Source organism: Bombina bombina, chromosome 5 (assembly GCF_027579735.1).
Source record: "Bombina bombina isolate aBomBom1 chromosome 5, aBomBom1.pri, whole genome shotgun sequence".
In the NCBI taxonomy this organism is placed as follows: Eukaryota; Metazoa; Chordata; class Amphibia; order Anura; family Bombinatoridae; genus Bombina; species Bombina bombina.
In genome coordinates, this window is record NC_069503.1 from 802,624,824 (window position 1) to 802,643,091 (window position 18,268).

Here is an 18,268-nt window from a genome sequence, read left to right on the forward strand (position 1 = left end):
ATGTTAAACTTCTCTTGTCTGACAAGGACAGAGTCATAGACACTGAATCTATCTAGAAACCTAAAAAGGTTACCCTTGTCTGAGGAATCAATGAACTGATTGGTAAATTGATCCTCCAACCATGAACTTGAAGAAACAACACAAGTCGATTCGTATGAGATTCTTCGAAAATGAGAAGACTGAGCAAGTACCAAGATATCGTCCAAATAAGGAAATACCAAAACCCTATTCTCTGATTACAGAAAGAAGGGCACCGAGAACCTTTGAAAAAAATTCTTGGAACTGAGGCTAGGCCAAACGGTAGAGCCACAAAACTGGTAATGCTTGTCTAAAAAGAGAATCTCAGACACTTAAAGTGATCTGGATGAATCGGAATATGCAGATACACATCCTGTAAATCTATTGTAGACATATAATGCCCTTGCTAAACAAAAGGCAGGATAGTCCTACAGTAACCATCTTGAATGTTGGTATCCTAACATAACGATTCAATAATGATAGATCCGGAACTGGTCTGAAGGAATTGACCTTCTTTGGTACAATGAAGAGATAAAATAAAACCCCAGCCCCTGTTCCAGAACTGGAACTGGCATAAATACTCCAGCCAACTCTAGATCTGAAACACATTTCAGAAATGCTGAGCCTTTGCTGTGTTAACTGGGACACGGGAAAGAAAAGAATCTCTTAGCAGGAGGCCTTAACTTGAAGCCAATTCTGTACCTTTCTGAAACAATGTTTCTGAAACCAGAGATTAAGAACGGAATTGATCCAAATTTCTTTGAAGAAAACGTAATCTGCCCCATACCAGCTGAGCTGGAATAAGGGCCGCACCTTCATAGGTACTTAGGAGCTGGCTATAGGTTTCTATAAGGCTTGGATATATTCCAAACTGGAAATAGTTTCCAAACTGATACCGCTCCTGAGGATGAAGGATCAGGCTTTTGTTCCTTGTGAGGAAAGGAACGAAAATGATTATTTACCCTGGAAAGAAAGGGAAAGCAAAGTTGACTTAGAAGACATGTCAGCATTCCAAGTTTAATCCATAAAGCTTTTCTAGCTAAAATAGCTAGAGACATATACCTGACATCAACTCTAATGATATCAAAAGATGGTATCACCAATAAAATTATTAGCATGTTATAGAATAATAATAATGCTATAAAATTATGATCTGTTACTTGTTGCGCTAAAGCTTCTAACCAAAAAGTTGAAGCTGCAGCAACATCCGCTAAAAATATAGCAGGTCTAAGAAGATTACCTGAACATAAGTAAGCTTTTCTTAGAAAGGATTCAGTTTTCCTATCTAAAGGATCCTTAAATGAAGTACTATCTGCCGTAGGAATAGTAGTACATTAGCAGGAGTAGAGACAGCCCCATAACCTTAGGGATTTTTGTCCCAAAAAACTCTAATCTGTCAGATGGCACAGGATATAATTTGCTTAAACGTCTAGAAGGAGTAAATAAATTACCCAAATTATTCCATTCCCTGGAAATTACTTCAGAAATAGCATCAGGGAGATAAAACACTTCTGGAATAACTACAGGAGATCTAAAAACCTTATTTAAACGTTTACATTTAGTATCAAGAGGACCAGAATCCTCTATTTCTAATGCAAATAACACTTCTTTAAGTAAAGAACGAGTAAATTCCATCTTGAACAAATACAAAGATTTATCAGCATCAACCTCTGAGACAGAAACCTCTGAACCAGAAGAACCATTATCAGTATCAGAATGATGATGTTCATTTAAAAATTCATCTGAAAAAAGAGAAGTTTTAAAAGACTTTTATGTATACTAGAAGGAGAAATAACAGACATAGCCTTCTTAATGGATTTAAAAAATAAAATCTCTTATGTTATCAGGAACACTCTGAAAATTAGATGTTGACGGAACAGCAACAGGTAATGTAACAGTACTAAAGGAAATTTTATCTGCATTAATAAGTTTGACATGACATGCAATACAAATAACAGCTGGAGAAACAGATACCAAAAGTTTATAGCAGATACACTTAGCTTGGTAGCTCCAGCACTGTGCAGTGATTTTCCTGAAGTATCTTCTGACTCAGTTGCAACGTGGAACATCTTGCAATATGTAAAAGAAAAAAACAACATATAAAGCAAAATTGATCAAATTCCTTAAATGACAGTTTCAGGAATGGGAAAAAATGCCAAAGAACAAGCTTCTAGCAACCAGAAGCAATAAAAAATGAGACTTAAATAATGTGGAGACAAAAGTGACGCCCATATTTTTTCACGCCAAATAAGACGCCCACATTATTTGGCGCCTAAATGCTTTTTGGCGCCAAAAATGACGCCACATCCGGAACGCCAACATTTTTGGCGCAAAATAACGTCAAAGAATGACGCAACTTCCGGCGACACGTATGACGCCGGAAACGGAAATAGAATTTTTGCGCCAAAAAAGTCCGCGCCAAGAATGACGCAATAAAATGAAGCATTTTCAGCCCCCGCGAGCCTAACAGCCCACAGGGAAAAAGTCAAATTTTAAGGTAAAAAATGTTAAATTAAAATGCATTATCCCAAATATGAAACTGACTGTCTGAAAAATAAGGAAAGTTGAACATTCTGAGTCAAGGCAAATAAATGTTTGAATACATATATTTAGAACTTTATAAACAAAGTGCCCAACCATAGCTAGGAGTGTCACAGAAAATAAGACTTACTTACCCCAGGACACTCATCTACATATAGCAGATAGCCAAACCAGTACTGAAACGAGAATCAGCAGAGGTAATGGTATATATAAGAGTATATCGTCGATCTGAAAAGGGAGGTAAGAGATGAATCTCTACGACCGATAACAGAGAACCTATGAAATAGACCCCTTAGAAGGAGATCACTGCATTCAAATAGGCAATACTCTCCTCACATCCCTCTGACATTCACTGCACGCTGAGAGGAAAACCGGGCTCCAACTTGCTGCGGAGCGCATATCAACGTAGAATCTAGCACAAACTTACTTCACCACCTCCATCGGAGGCAAAGTTTGTAAAACTGAATTGTGGGTGTGGTGAGGGGTGTATTTATAGGCATTTTAAGGTTTGGGAAACTTTGCCCCTCCTGGTAGGAATGTATATCCCATACGTCACTAGCTCATGGACTCTTGCTAATTACATGAAAGAAAGGGGCAGTTTGCAGAGGCTTAGATACAAGATAATCACAGTTAAAAGTATATTAATATAACTGTGTTGGTTATGCAAAACTGGGGAATGGGTAATAAAGGGATTATTTATCTTTTAAAACAATAAAAATTCTGGTGTAGACTGTCCCTTTAAGCCTTTGGATGGGGTGTCTCTGCCTCCTCCTGGTGGCCAGGTGTTGTATTTCCCAACAGTAAGGAATTAAGTCGTGGACTCTCCCTGCCTTATGGAAGGAAATTGGGGTTTGTATTCCTTTAAGAAGATCAAGTGTAAACAAGTAAAAAAAAAAAAAAAAAACTGTATAGGCATTTAAAAATGAAAATGAAAGTGAAATTGTTTACTTTTTCATATAATTTTGTCATGATACTTATCTGTGATCCCTTTTCTTTACTTAAGAATACAACCAACCAAGGAAATTAAACACATCTGTATATGTTGGTCACTTTTATGTGCATCAGTTTGGGTCCCCGGTATATAGTAAATGAGACTGAATTCCACACTCCTTTGTGGAACCATTATACAACAGACAGTTAGTAAATAAAAATGCAAGATGTATAAAGACTGATAATCTTGACAATACCTAAAGTCTGCAGGCATACAAAAAGTATACAGATGCAAGATACTTACCATTATTTTCAAATGAACTGAAATATTCCCAGCATTTTTCAGTGGTAGAATCTGCTTACTAGATGACCCAACTTTACATAGCAAATGAATAGTCTGAAGAAAAAAAAAATGTAAACTACACCAACATACAATTTAGCAGAATTATTTAGCCGTTTGTTGGTTACTTGTAGGTTACTTACTTGTAGGTCTTTAGGGGCATGGATTCTTGCACACCCTACTCTTGCATGTAAAGGAACACTTTTCAATATACATGCAGGGCCAGGACTGTCAACTTCAACATCAACCCTTGCTATAAACTCTTCAGCTGGTCCAAGAGTATCTGTTAGTACAGGGAAATATAAAAAAAAAAAAAAAAATGAATTCTCCAGAATTTGTGACATTACTGACAAAATTATACAAAAAGAACAAATGCAATCAAACCCAGTCAGATTAAATGGATATAAAACAGTGCTCCTTTAGAAGAAAAACAGTTTAATCAAAGTAAACACAATAACAACTTTCTTGTTTTCTTGCTAATTGAGAACTTGCCACTGTCCTCAGCTAGATACACAGAAATTAGGTTTCATTGTCACATGATTTTTGCAGCTAAAGTACTTTACTAAACATTGGCAAACTGATTGCAGCAAACAGATGTGTGTCAACTAGAAACATTTCAAAAGAAGAACCGCTAATTTGTCTTCCATTAGAGACCGCAGCCCCCTTCTGGGGTTGTGACAGAAAGTAATTGACATAGCACAAATTATGTTTAAAAAAAAAAAAAAATAGAATTAAAACGGTAAAAATAGAATACATATTGGAGTGATATCTATTAAGTATAACCAACTTTTTAGTGCTTTTTCATACCAACAATGTTTTTATATATCCCTTCAAAAAATAAAAAGGAATGCAACATCACCATGTGTCTGCAAGGAAAGCTAATTTTTTTTTTTCAAATGATTTTTATTGAGGATGAAATAACATAGCATACAGGAATTCCATTATAAAAATAACAGGAATAATACAGGCAATGAGTGCACTATTAGCGAAGTGACATATGATTAACTTAGTACAGAAACTTAGAAATAATGAAGTACCAAATTACAGTCCAAAGTCTGAACTATACCTGTAAGAGAATATAAAGATAGAAGAGAAAATCAATTGTTCATCCCTATTTTCCACTTCCCTGACAAGAATGAGGCTAATTTAAGACCTCTAATACGTCTATTATAAAGAATAGCAGGAGGGTTTCTACTTTATAAGATCCCATTTTGGATCCTTTTAACTTTATCAGAAAATAGTACTTTTCCTCGTAACATATACATTTAAGATAAAGAACACATAATATAAACAAACATAAGGGGAAGGGCAATATTGAAAACAAGAAGCTTGTCAACGTCAAAACATACAATAATCTGTCCAAATGAGATCATATGGAAGAATATCGATCTCTGTAAAATGACTTCCGCTCAAAAGAAAATATCTGCTTCTTAAAGATAAAATACTAGAATTTGATTTTCAATGGGGAGTTTCCTTGGAATCTACGTTCCTATGTTTATTAGATAAACAAAAAGTCTAGGGGGGGGGGGATAATATATATGAGGATCACGAATGTCAGTCTGCTAGGGCTAATCAAATAAGGTATGGAAATAACTCTCACAAGACAAATCAGCTTGAAGGCAAATTAGGTATTATAATGAAACTGTTTTAGCTCTATCCGCATGAACAAAAAGGGACTATAGCTATAGCAGCCAAGCACACTAAATGAACCAGTTGAGTATATATATTGAACGCTGAGTTACCTTTATAGGAAAGCATAGAATGGATAGTATAGGCACCTCAATTGGGACAGTAGATACATATAATGCAACTTAGAGAGACATAATTAGCACTATAATGCTATTATTCACCTTAATATAGGTGGTCTATGAAACTGTATTGCAGCTTTGTATCTAAAATACCTCTAAATATGGCTTTATCAGTACAGACATGGTGTTTTTGCTAGGCTGTCTCGGCCGCAGGCAGCCCAGCAGAGGGAATGAGAGCCGTTTACAATGTCTCAGACCTAGTTCTATTATTATACGGTAACTCCAAAACTGGTATCCATATACATAAACCAGCAGTTTGTACTTAATGTTGGCTAATAAGTGCCTAGGGTGCATAGAAAAGGAGCTGTCTATTCTGTATTAAAGGTTTAATAGAAAGGGTAGGAGGTGTTTAGTCCTGCCTAACCTGGACTTCAGTCTAGTAGAGAAAACCCAAAATGTGTCGGTTTAAAAACAAACCAGAATATCTAGTATGTACATTATATAACTAAAGGCATTCCAACAGCTAAAAAAAGAACAAAACACAGTGTATATAATAGCACTCTTGACAAAACATATATGCTGAACACGCAGACTAACTAATACTAAAAGCACATTTGCATTAACCAATTAAGTCTCTGCGTAGGGCTTAATATGCTATCGCTCCCAAATTTGTCTAGTAGCATGCTGCCTGTCTAATATAGCATTCTTAACATAAAATACATACTGAGCACACAGCATAAAATATGTACATGGCAATAGAGCTAAATTAAAAAAAGCCAAACAATCATATATACGAACTAGTACCTAAAGTACATTCAGAATAAATTTCTGTGTATGGCTTAATAACCTATCTCTCACAAATTTGTCTAGCAGCGTGCTGCCTGTCTAGTATAACACTCATCATAAAATACATACTGAACACACAGCATTAAATATGTAAATGGCAATAGAACTAAATTTAAAGAAAAGCCAAACAATCAGATATATATAAACTTATACTAAGAGTACATTCAGAATAGCCAAATAAGCCTCCGTGCAGGGCTTAGTATTCTACCCCACTCCAACTTTTCTAGCTGCGTGCTGTATTAGAATTAGGCAGAATTTCCTCCGCTTCCTAGGAGCGATATTAGATGTCATCCAGAAATGTAGGCTAAAGTCCCCAACTGTCCGGGAGTAGCATGCCGGTAGGAAGGATATTGTCACACATCTATCCGCTCCAAGCGGATCCTTAGCCACTGGTTCTTTCATCGGCCGCACAGGCACCAAACCCTTTCCGGTCAAAAGGCTAGGGTCCCTCGCCTCTGACCGTAACATAATAAAAGGAAACACCGTGTTAAATTGTGCCTCAACCCTTGTAGCAGCCTCTACTCCGCTCTGGTTAATCAAGTCTTCTGACACATCTTCCCAGGAGTCGGCCATATCCCACGAGGTCAGCTCAGCCCATACATAGTCATACCGACCAGTGGTTTGCTTCTGTTGAGAGTCATCTAAAGGCATTTCTTGAGGTGGTGATAAGTCAGGTTTAGTCGGCGGTTTTTCCGTCTGAGTTGTCCGAAGGAGGTCACGAAAAGTTTGAGTAATAGCCATTTCAAAGTTGTGAAAAACAACTTGTAGGTTTTGCAGGAGTTCCTCCATGTGGAAAGTTATGGAGATTTGAATGAAGAAGCCAGAATTGTAGTAATAAGTACTGTTCACTGCAGAACTGGTAAGGAACCCGATTAGTATAAGAGATTGATGCGTGGCACCACTTCAGCTAGCGACCTCCAGCTAGTCCTTTAGGCCTCACCATACAACAACTCATTTAGCGGTTGAAAGTTGCGTTAAATTGCCATGGTCAGAATACATGTGGAGCGACAGTATCCCTGTAATCTTCAGCAGTTTTGGCAGTAGAAAAATATAAGGTAAACAAAGCTATTAGTGCTTAAATTTAGTAAATTATCAGGAGCTCTTCTAGTCTGCGTCTTGCTGCTTCTGTGCCTAGCTCCGCCCCCGGAAAGCTAATTTTATTGAACTGGTTAGGGAGAGTGTTTCCAAAAGCAAAGTAAGAAGAGTATAAACAATTCTAGGAGGGTTTTAGCTTTCAAAGTGCCCCTAGAATTGAGTAACCTAACAGAAGAAGTCCCAAAGAAATGTTATAATATTTAAATCCATTTCAATTATTTTGTTATAACAGTGTTATAAGAAATGATGACAAATGATAGGGGTAAGCCCCAAAAAAACATCACAAAGTAAACATTACATAGAGTTGAAACAAATAATAAGCAGCAAATGAATCCCTTAACTGCTGCAGCATTTCAACTCCACAGAAGGGCATGCCACCAAAAGCTGTGCTGAAGCTGCAAACACACAAAATATAGTAGAATTTCACAGACTAAGCAGGGGCTTTATACAGCTGTTCAACAAAAGGCATCATGAAACTGCTCAGAAAGAAGCCACTTTCTGCAAAGCAATGAAAATTATTTTTTTAGATAAAAGAAGCTTTCTGACCAATTTTTGGACCAAAAGAAAAAAAAAAATTAACAGCAGCATTAGTGGCTTTAAGGTAGCAGTGAGTGAGAGCTCTGACAGCATTAAGCCTTTGAAAGGCTACAATTTAGAAAGAAGAAACAGTCTCAGATTAAATCAATTGAGAATTATGCAAAAACTCAAATGAACTCTGGAACACAAACTGATTTAACATTAGAAAAGACGAGGAAAGTAAAATACTTTCTAACATTTTATATTGTGGACAATGCTAAAATGATTTTAGAAAAAAAAAGAAAGAAAAAAAAACACAATTAAGGTGACTCCTTTATATAATAAAATAATTAAAACATAGCTTGAACCTTAGGTTACAAAGCAAAATTCTGACAGAAAAAGTGTAGAATCCTACAAACTTATTACTATTACTTTTGAAGAGTATGAAAAACCTATAAAACAGATTAAACCTTCCTACAACATATGGAGAAAATAGACAAAAATGTGATATAAATTGCCAAAAAATGAATCAACAATTGGGGGGGGGTAAAGGGGGACAACCCTATTCTTTACAGCGAAAACTATGAGGAATAAGAATAATTGAAGCGGACAAAACACTGTTCCAAAAGAGAAAAAACAAACAGAAAAAAACAACATTGCATTTAGGAATTAGAAATTTTGTTTGCTTAAAAAATGTCAAAATTTCCCAAGCAAATAAAATGATGCAGTCATTTTATACACACACTGTCTATTGATCAAGTGCAAGAGTTCACAGAATATAGGTATACGAGTGAGATTAGCTTATTGCTGTTACTGTATACAGGGGTAAGGGAATGTAAAAAGGAAATTTATTCTTACCTAATAAATTAATTTCTTCTACGATATGACAAGTCCACGGATTTCATCCTTACTTGTGGGATTTATTCTCCTGCTAACAGGAAGTGGCAAAGAGCACCACAGCAGAGCTGTATATATAGCTCCTCCCTTCCCTCCACCTCCAGTCATTCGACCGAAGTTAGGAAGAGAAAGGAAAAGCCAAAGGTGCAGAGGTGACTGAAGTTTATAAAAAATATAATATAATCTAAATCTGTCTTAAAAATGACAGGGTGGGCTGTGGACTCATCATATCGTAAAAGAAATTAATTTATCAGGTAAGCATAAATTTCCTTTTCTTCTACAAGATATGACGAGTCCACGGATTTCATCCTTACTTGTGGGATACAATACCAAAGCTACAGGACATGGATGAAAGGGAGGGACAAGACAGGAACCTAAACGGAAGGCACCACTGCTTGAAGAACCTCTCTCCCAAAACCAGCCTCAGAAGAAGCAAAAGTATCAAATTTGTAAAATTTGGAAAAAGTGTGAAGAGACGACCAAGTTGCAGCCTTGCAAATCTGTTCAACAGAAGCATCATTTTTAAATGCCCATGAGGAAGCCACAGCCCTAGTAGAATGAGCCATAATTCTTTCAGGAGGCTGATGTCCAGCAGTCTCGTATGCCAGGAGGATGATACTCTTCAGCCAAAAAGAAAGAGGTAGCCGTAGCTTTCTGAACCCTACGCTTTCCAGAAAAAACAATGAATAAAGAAGATGATTGACGGAAATCCTTATTCGCCTGCAAGTAAAACTTAAGGGCACGGACCACGTCCAGGTTATGCAACATACGCTCCTACTTAGAAGAAGGATTAGGACATAATGAAGGAACAACCATTTCCTGATCAATATTCTTATTAGAAACAACCTTAGGAAGGAAACCAGGTTTGGTACATAAAACCACCTTATCAGAATGGATGATAAGATAAGGCGAATTACATTGTAACGCTGAAAGCTCAGAAACTCTACGAGCAGAAGAAATAGCAACCAAAAACAAAACTTTCCAAGATAACAACTTATCTATGGAATGCATAGGTTCAAACGGAACCCCTTGAAGAACATTAAGAACTAAATTCAAACTCCAGGGTGTAGCAATAGGTCTAAACACAGGCTTAATTATGGTTACAGCCTGACAAAAAGACTGAACGTATAGAACATCTGCCAAACGTTTGTGTAGCAAAATTGACAAAGCAGAGATCTGCCCCTTTAAGGAACTTGCTGACAACCCTTTCTCCAATCCCGCTTAGATAAAATCAAGCGTTCAATCTCCAGTCAGCTGCAGAGAAATTAGATTTGGATGTTGGAAAGGACCTTGAATGAGAAGGTCCTGTCTCAATAGAAGTTTCCACGGAGGCACAGAGGACATGTCCACTAGTTCTGCATACCAAGTCCTGCTTGGCCACGCAGGCGCGATTAGAATTACTGAAGCCCTCTCCTGTTTGATCCGAGCAATCACCCGGGGAAGGAGAGTAAACGGTGGAAACACATAAGCTAGGTTGAATGACCAAGGCACTGCCAAGGCATCTATCAGTTCAGCCTGAGGATCCCTTGACGTGGATCCATATTTTGGGAGCTTGGCATTCTGTCGAGATGCCATAAGATCCAATTCCGGACTGCCCCATCAGAGAATCAGTGAGGCAAAGACCTCCGGATGGAGTTCCCACTCCCCCGGATGAAATGCTTGTCGGCTTAAAAAGTCCGCTTCCCAGTTGTCCACTCCCGGGATGTAGATTGCTAACAGAGAACAAGAGTGGGCCTCCGCTTATCGAATTATCTTGGATACTTCTGTCATTGCTAAGGAACTCCTCGTTCCTCCCTGATGATTGATGTAAGCCACAGTCGTGATGTTGTCCAACTGGAATCTGATGAATTTGGCCGAAGCCAACCGAGGCCTCGCCTGAAGCGCATTGAATATTGCTCTCAATTCCAGAATATTGATTGGAAGTAGAGACTCCACCTGAGTCCATACACCCTGAGCCTTCAGGGAATTCCTGCCTAGTAGACTGGCGTCCGGTGTCACTATCACCCATGAGGGTCTGCAGAAACACGTCCCTTGGGACAGATGATGCATCGACAACCACCAAAGATGAGTTTTTCTGGTCTCTTGGTCCAGATTTATCAGAGGAGATAAATTTGCATAGTCCCCATTCCACTGTCCGAGCATGCACAGTTGCAGTGGTCTGAGATGAAACCGAGCAAACGGAATGATGTCCATTGCCGCCACCATCAATCCAATTACCTCCATACACTGAGCCACTGATGACCGAGGATTGGACTGAAGGGCTCGGCATGTATTTAGAATCTTTGACTTTCTGACCTCCGTCAGAAAAATCTTCATGGCTATAGAATCTATCAGAGTTCCCAAAAAGGGAACCTTTGTCTGTGGAATTAGTGAAGTCTTTTCTAGATTCACCTTCCATCCGTGAGTTCTCAGAAGGGACAACACTGTGTCTGTATGAGACCTTGTTACATGATAAGTCGACGCCTGAATCAAAATATCGTCCAGATAAGGAGCCACTGCTATGCCCCGCGGCCTGAGAACCGCCAAAAGGGACCCTAGAACCTTTGTGAAGATCCTGGGTGCTGTGGCCAACCCAAAGGGAAGAGCCACGATCTGAACATGTTTGTCCAGGAAGGCAAACCTTAGGTAATGATGATGATCCTTGTGAATAGGAATATGAAGGTATGCATCCTTCAAGTCCACGGTAGTCATATATTGACCCTCCTGGATCATTGGTAAAATTGTTCGAATAGTCTCCATCTTGAAAGATGGGACTCTGAGAAACTTGTTTAGACTCTTGAGATTTAAAATAGGTCTGAATGTTCCCTCTTTTTTGGGAACCACGAAAAGATTTGAGTAAAATCCCTGCCCCTGTTCCAGTCTTGGAATGGGACGAATTACTCCCATAGTAGAGAGGTCTTTTACACAACGTAAGAACGCCTCTGTTTGTATCTGGTCTACAGACAATCGTGAAAGAAGAAATCTCCCTCTTGGGAGAAAACTTTTGAATTCCAGTTGATACCTGTGGGTCACGATTTCCAGTGCCCAGGGGTCCTGAACAGCTCTTGCCCAAGCCTGGGCAAAGAGAGAAAGTCTGCCCCCTACTAGATCCGGTCCCGGATCGGGGGCCGCCCCTTCATGCTGTCTTGGTAGAAGGCTTCTTGGGTTGTTTACCCTTGTTTGAAGCCTGGTTGGGTCTCCAGACGGACTTGGCCTGAGCAAAATTCCCTTACTGTTTTGTGGAGGAAGAGGAAGAAGAGGGTACTCCTGTAAAGTTCCAAAAGGAACGAAAATTATTTTTTTTACCCCTCATCTTAACAGACTTATCCTGAGGTAGAAGATGACCGTTACCTCCAGTAATGGCAGAAATGATTTCCTTCAACTCAGGCACGAATAGGGTCTTCCCCTGAAAGGAATAGCCAAGAGCTTTGACTTAGATGACACATCGGCAGACCACGATTTTAACCATAACGCTCTACACGCTAAAATGGCAAATCCTGCATTTTTAGCCGCCAACTTAGCAATTTGAAAGGCGGCATCTGTGATAAAAGAATTAGCTAGCTTGAGAGCCTTAATTCTATCTAAAATATACTCTAAAGGGGTCTCAATTTTAAGAGACTCTTCTAAGGCATTAAACCAGAAAGCCGCTGCAGTAGTAACTGGAACAATGCAGGCTGTCATTTGTAAAAGGAAACCCTGATGAATAAATAACTTCTTTAGAAGACCCTCTAATTTCTTATCCATATGGTCTTTGAAAGCACAGTCCTCAATAAGAATAGTTGTATGCTTAGCCAGGGTAGATATAGCTCCCTCCACCTTAGGGACAGAGAAGAGGAGAGAACGGTATACCCGGTCTGTCCCACTCCTTCTTGATAATCTCCGAGAGTCTCTTGGGAAACGGAAAAACATCAGTGTAAGCGGGAACTTCCAGATATTTGTCCATTTTACAAAATTTCTCTGGTGGTACCATAATAGGGTCACAGTCATCCAGAGTCGCTCCCGAAGTAACAGGCGGAGGTGCTCCAGCTTAAATTTAAAGGACATGACGTACGAATCTGTATGAGGTAACACTTCCCGATTCCGAAAGTTCTCCCTCAGACAAAAGTTCCCTGACCCCCAACTCAGATCCCTGTGAGGGCACATCGGAAATAGCCAACAAAGCATCAGAGGACTCAGTATTTACATTGACTCCTGTCCAACTGCGTTTACCCTGTAACACTGGTAACTTAGATAATACCTCTGTAAGGGTAGTTGACACAACTGCAGAGTAAAAGTATTAGACGCGGTTGAGGAACTCGGCTTCGCTTGGGTGGACGTTAAAGGTTGTGACACTTGTGGAGAATTAGGCGGCATATCCTGATTCTCTTCAGACTGAAAACCATCCTTATGCACACTTTCTTTACATAAAATAAGTTTTTTACATTGTAAGGCCTTTTCAGTACAAGAGGTACACAAAGTAAGAGGGGGTTCCACAATGGCCTCTAAACACACAGAACAAGGAGTTTCCTCAAGTTCAGACATGTTAAACAGACTAGCAATAGCCCAATAGTTGTTTTTAACCTTATTTATTGATTCAAAGAATTTTCACACAAAAAAAATGTACTGCGCCTTTAAATAATAAAAGTGCAATTTTACTGTATTGCATCAAAAATGATTTTTCAGCACTAAAAATTATACTAAACAGTTCAAATTAGCCAAAAATTATTGCACAATTTGAGGAAAAAGCTAAAATCACCTTTTAAAGTGTCTTTTTATTTGTAAATAATAAAAATAAAAATGATAACAGCCCCTGCACCACGCCACAGCTCTGCTGTGGCGCCTACCTGCTTTCAAGGTACTCAAGGTTGATTCAATAACGATCCGGTGACTGAATATCAACTTTAAGCCCCACCGGAGCTAGTGCCTGCTGCCTTCAAGTGAGGAGAAAACTGCGCGTCTGAGCGTGTGAAATAGGCCCAGCCCACCGTGGGCGTCGCATTAACTGTCTAATGAACCATGTTAAAAAGCATCAGTAATAAAAGACTATATATAAAATATGTAAAAAGCACATATAAATAAAATTACAAATACAGGAATATCTTACAGAAGCGGCTCAAAGGGCCAAAGCTGATAATTACAATAAAAACAGAGGTAATAACAGGTGATCAGTGTGAGTGGTACACCAGAATAAGAGTGTATACTAATAAAACAGAATTAGCCTAAGTACAACTGTAGCAAGTGCATCATGCAAAAAACTAATAAACAATAATACAAACAATAGTGTTCAAAATTAGTGTTACAAAAATAGTGTTCCAAAAAATAGAAAAATGCACTGCAGTGCAAAAAAAGGGGGGTAGCAAAATAATTGTATAGATACAATCAAATAGTGAGTGAGTGCAAATGGATATAAAAATGCTAGCTATTTAATCCAGTGAGGTTAAGATATAATTAAATAAAATACACAATATGCAATAACATAAAAAATAAAATGCACAATATGCAATAACATAAAAAAAAATATATATATAAAATATAATCCAAAAAAGTGTTCAAAAAGTTGATCAACAAATGTTAGTGAAGAACAAAAATAAGTCAATCAAAACTAAAAAATGGAAAAAATGGGTGATGAAAAGCAAGGTGAAAGTGAGGAAATTGATTCCTTCCAATGTTAGTTACTTTAACAGATCCAAATTCCTGAGTGTGGTTGCTGAAGTAGCTGATTGGATCCTAGCACCTGTCAGCTGCTCCTATGGTATCCTAAAAAGTGTCCCTGTAAAAAAAGAAATTTTTTGAGGGCAGAAACGCGTTGACATATTGGTAAGCATTACTTTAATCTTTACTTCATTCTCATATTGGATACACTATGTTGTGAATTTCTTTTTTTACAGGGACACTTTTTAGGATACCATAGGAGCAGCTGACAGGTGCTAGGATCCAATCAGCTACTTCAGCAACCACACTCAGGAATTTGGATCTGTTAAAGTAACTAACATTGGAAGGAATCAATTTCCTCACTTTCACCTTGCTTTTCATCACCCATTTTTTCCATTTTTTAGTTTTGATTGACTTATTTTTGTTCTTCACTAACATTTGTTGATCAACTTTTTGAACACTTTTTTGGATTATATTTTATATATTTTTTTTTTTTTTTTATGTTATTGCATATTGTGTATTTTATTTTTTATGTTATTGCATATTGTGTATTTTATTTAATTATATCTTAACCTCACTGGATTAAATAGCTAGCATTTTTATATCCATTTGCACTCACTCACTATTTGATTGTATCTATACAATTATTTTGCTACCCCCCTTTTTTTGCACTGCAGTGCATTTTTCTATTTTTTGGAACACTATTTTTGTAACACTAATTTTGAACACTATTGTTTGTATTATTGTTTACTAGTTTTTTGCATGATGCACTTGCTACAGTTGTACTTAGGCTAATTCTGTTTTATTAGTATACACTCTTATTCTGGTGTACCACGCACACTGATCACCTGTTATTACCTCTGTTTTTATTGTAATTATCAAGCTTTGGCCCTTTGAGCCGCTTCTATAAGCTATTCCTGTATTTGTAATTTTATTTATATGTGCTTTTTACATTTTTTATATATAGTCTTTTATTACTGATGCTTTTTAACATGGTTCATTAAATAATCTTCTTTAATCTCTCTGTGAGTATATTTATCCCTTGGCCTCTTGTTGGCGCCGTATTCACTTCTTACTACTTGTGCTTATTTTTTGGAGGTTGGTTAGGATCTCTGTTTGGATACAGCTTGGGGATTACCTTAGCGCTTGTACACACACCCTTTTTTACTATAGACATCAGCAAATCACAGACTAATATACGTATACCCTGTGAGCTTGTGCACATGCTCAGAAGGATCTTGTTCTTAAGAAAGTGTGAATATAAAAAGACTGTACAAAATTTGATAATGGAAGTACATTGGAAAATGTCTTTAAATTGTATGCTCTATCTGAATCATAAAAGTTCATTTTGACTTGGGTGTCCCTTTAATGGAACCATCACAAACTTGGTGCAAGTCCAGGATTACACACAAAAAATAAAAATCCTCCTTTATGGATACAATAAAAAAGGAACATGAATGAATGCCCTAGGAACCAAATTGCCTTAATTTAAAATGTGTCCAATCTTTACAGGATCCTTTGAAACTAGGGAAAGGAAGTAATTCAATTCAGATAAAAAAAGAGAGCAACCTTGCTTTCACAGGGATTTGAAAAACATTCTTTAAAAGTAAGGACAGGAATCTTCATTGTGCAGAATGAATAAACAATTTAATCAAGAGTAGCACTCCACTTCAGCCATACCACAAGCCAAACAGGCAGAAACTGGACTAACTTAAAGTGACATAAAAACATAATTTATTGTTACCTGGTAAATGTATTTCTTTGACACGGTGAGTCCACGGATCATCTTAATTACTGATGGGAATATAACTCCTGACCAGCAGACCAGAGCAACTCGGCAAAAGCTGTTAAATACCACTCCCCCTATCCACAATCCCCAGTCATTCATCCAAAGAGAAAGGAGAAAGGAAGTAATCTAAGGTGCAGAGGTGTCTGAAGTTTATAGAAAAGCAAACTGTCTGAAAAACAGGGCAGGCAGTGGACTCACCATTGTCAAGAAATAAATAAATTTATCAGGTAAGAATAAATTATGTTTTCTTTCTAATGACACTGTGAGTCCATGGATCATCTTAATTACTGTTGGGAACCAATACCCAAGCTAGAAGACACAGATGATAAGGGAGGGACAAGACAGTTAACCTAAACAGAAAGCACCACTGCTTGAAGAACCTTTCTCCCAAAAGAAGCCTCTGCTGAAGCAAAAGTATCAAATTTGTAAAATTTAGAAAAAGTATGCAAAGTTAACTAAGTCGCAGCCTTGCAAAGCTGATCTACAGAAGCTCCATTTTTAAAACCCAAGAAGATGAAACAGCCCTCGTGGAGTGAGCCGTGATTCTCTCAGGAGGCTGCTGACCAGCAGTCTCATATGCCAAGCGAATAACACTCCTCAACCAACAAGAAAGAGATGTAGCCGTAGCTTTCTTACTCTTACGCTTCCCAGAAAAGACAACAAATGAAGAAGAAGACTGACGAAAAACATAATTTATGTAAGAACTTACCTGATAAATTCATTTCTTTCATATTGGCAAGAGTCCATGAGCTAGTGACGTATGGGATATACAATCCTACCAGGAGGGGCAAAGTTTCCCAAACCTCAAAATGCCTATAAATACACCCCTCACCACACCCACAATTCAGTTTAACGAATAGCCAAGCAGTGGGGTGATAAAGGAGTAGAAAGCATCAACAAAGGAAATTTGGAAATAATTGTGCTTTAATACAAAAAATCATAAAAATGAATTTATCAGGTAAGTTCTTACATAAATTATTTTTTCTTTCATGTAATTGGCAAGAGTTCATGAGCTAGTGACATATGGGATAGCCATACCCAATATGTGGATCTCCACTCAAGAGTCACTAGAGAGGGAGGGAATAAAATAAAAACAGCCATTTTCCGCTGAAAAAATTAATCCACAACCCCAAAAATAAGTTTATTTTCATAATTGAAAGAAAAAACTTAAATCAAAAGCAGAAGAATCAAACTGAAAGAGCTGCCTGAAGAACTTTTCTACCAAAAACTGCTTCCGAAGAAGCAAATACATCAAAACAGTAGAATTTAGTAAATGTATGCAAAGAGGACCAAGTTGCGCTTTGCAAATCTGATCAACTGAAGCTTCATTCTTAAAAGCCCACAAAGTGGAGACTGATCTAGTAGAATGAGCTGTAATTCTCTGAGGCGGGGCCTGACCCGACTCCAAATAAGCTTGATGAATCAAAAGATTCAACCAAGAAGCCAAGGAAATAGCAGAAGCCTTCTGACCTTTCCTAGGACGAGAAAATAAAACAAATAGACTGGAAGTCTTCCTGAAATCTTTAGTAGCTTCCACATAATATTTCAAAGCTCTTACCACATCCAAAGAATGTAAGGATCTTTCCAAAGAATTCTTAGGATTAGGACACAAGGAAGGGACAACAATTTCTCTACTAATGTTGTTAGAATTCACAACCTTAGGTAAAAATTGAAAAGAAGTCCGCAAAACTGCCTTATCCTGATGAAAAATCAGAAAAGGAGACACAAGAAAGAGCAGATAGCTCAGAAACTCTTCTAGCAGAAGAGATGGCCAAAAGGAACAACACTTTCCAAGAAAGTAGTTTAATGTCCAAATAATGCATAGGTTCAAATGGAGAAGCCAGTAAAGCTTTCAGAACCAAATTAAGACTCCAAGGAGGAGAAATTGATTTAATAACAGGCTTAATACGAACTAAAGCCTGTACAAAACAGTGTATA

At 37.8% G+C, this 18,268-nt stretch overlaps 1 protein-coding gene across 1 annotated transcript in view; it reads right to left on the reverse strand.

Annotated features, from left to right (window-relative positions):
* Window positions 1–18,268, reverse strand: part of CEP192 (centrosomal protein 192) — a 1,162,204-nt gene that overhangs the window by 477,039 nt on the left and 666,897 nt on the right. The window contains exons 26-27 of the mRNA XM_053715857.1: window positions 3,973–4,112; window positions 3,794–3,886 (exon numbers count right to left, since the gene is read on the reverse strand). Coding sequence (XP_053571832.1) covers window positions 3,794–3,886; window positions 3,973–4,112 — 233 coding nt within the window. The remainder of the gene's footprint in view (window positions 1–3,793; window positions 3,887–3,972; window positions 4,113–18,268) is intronic.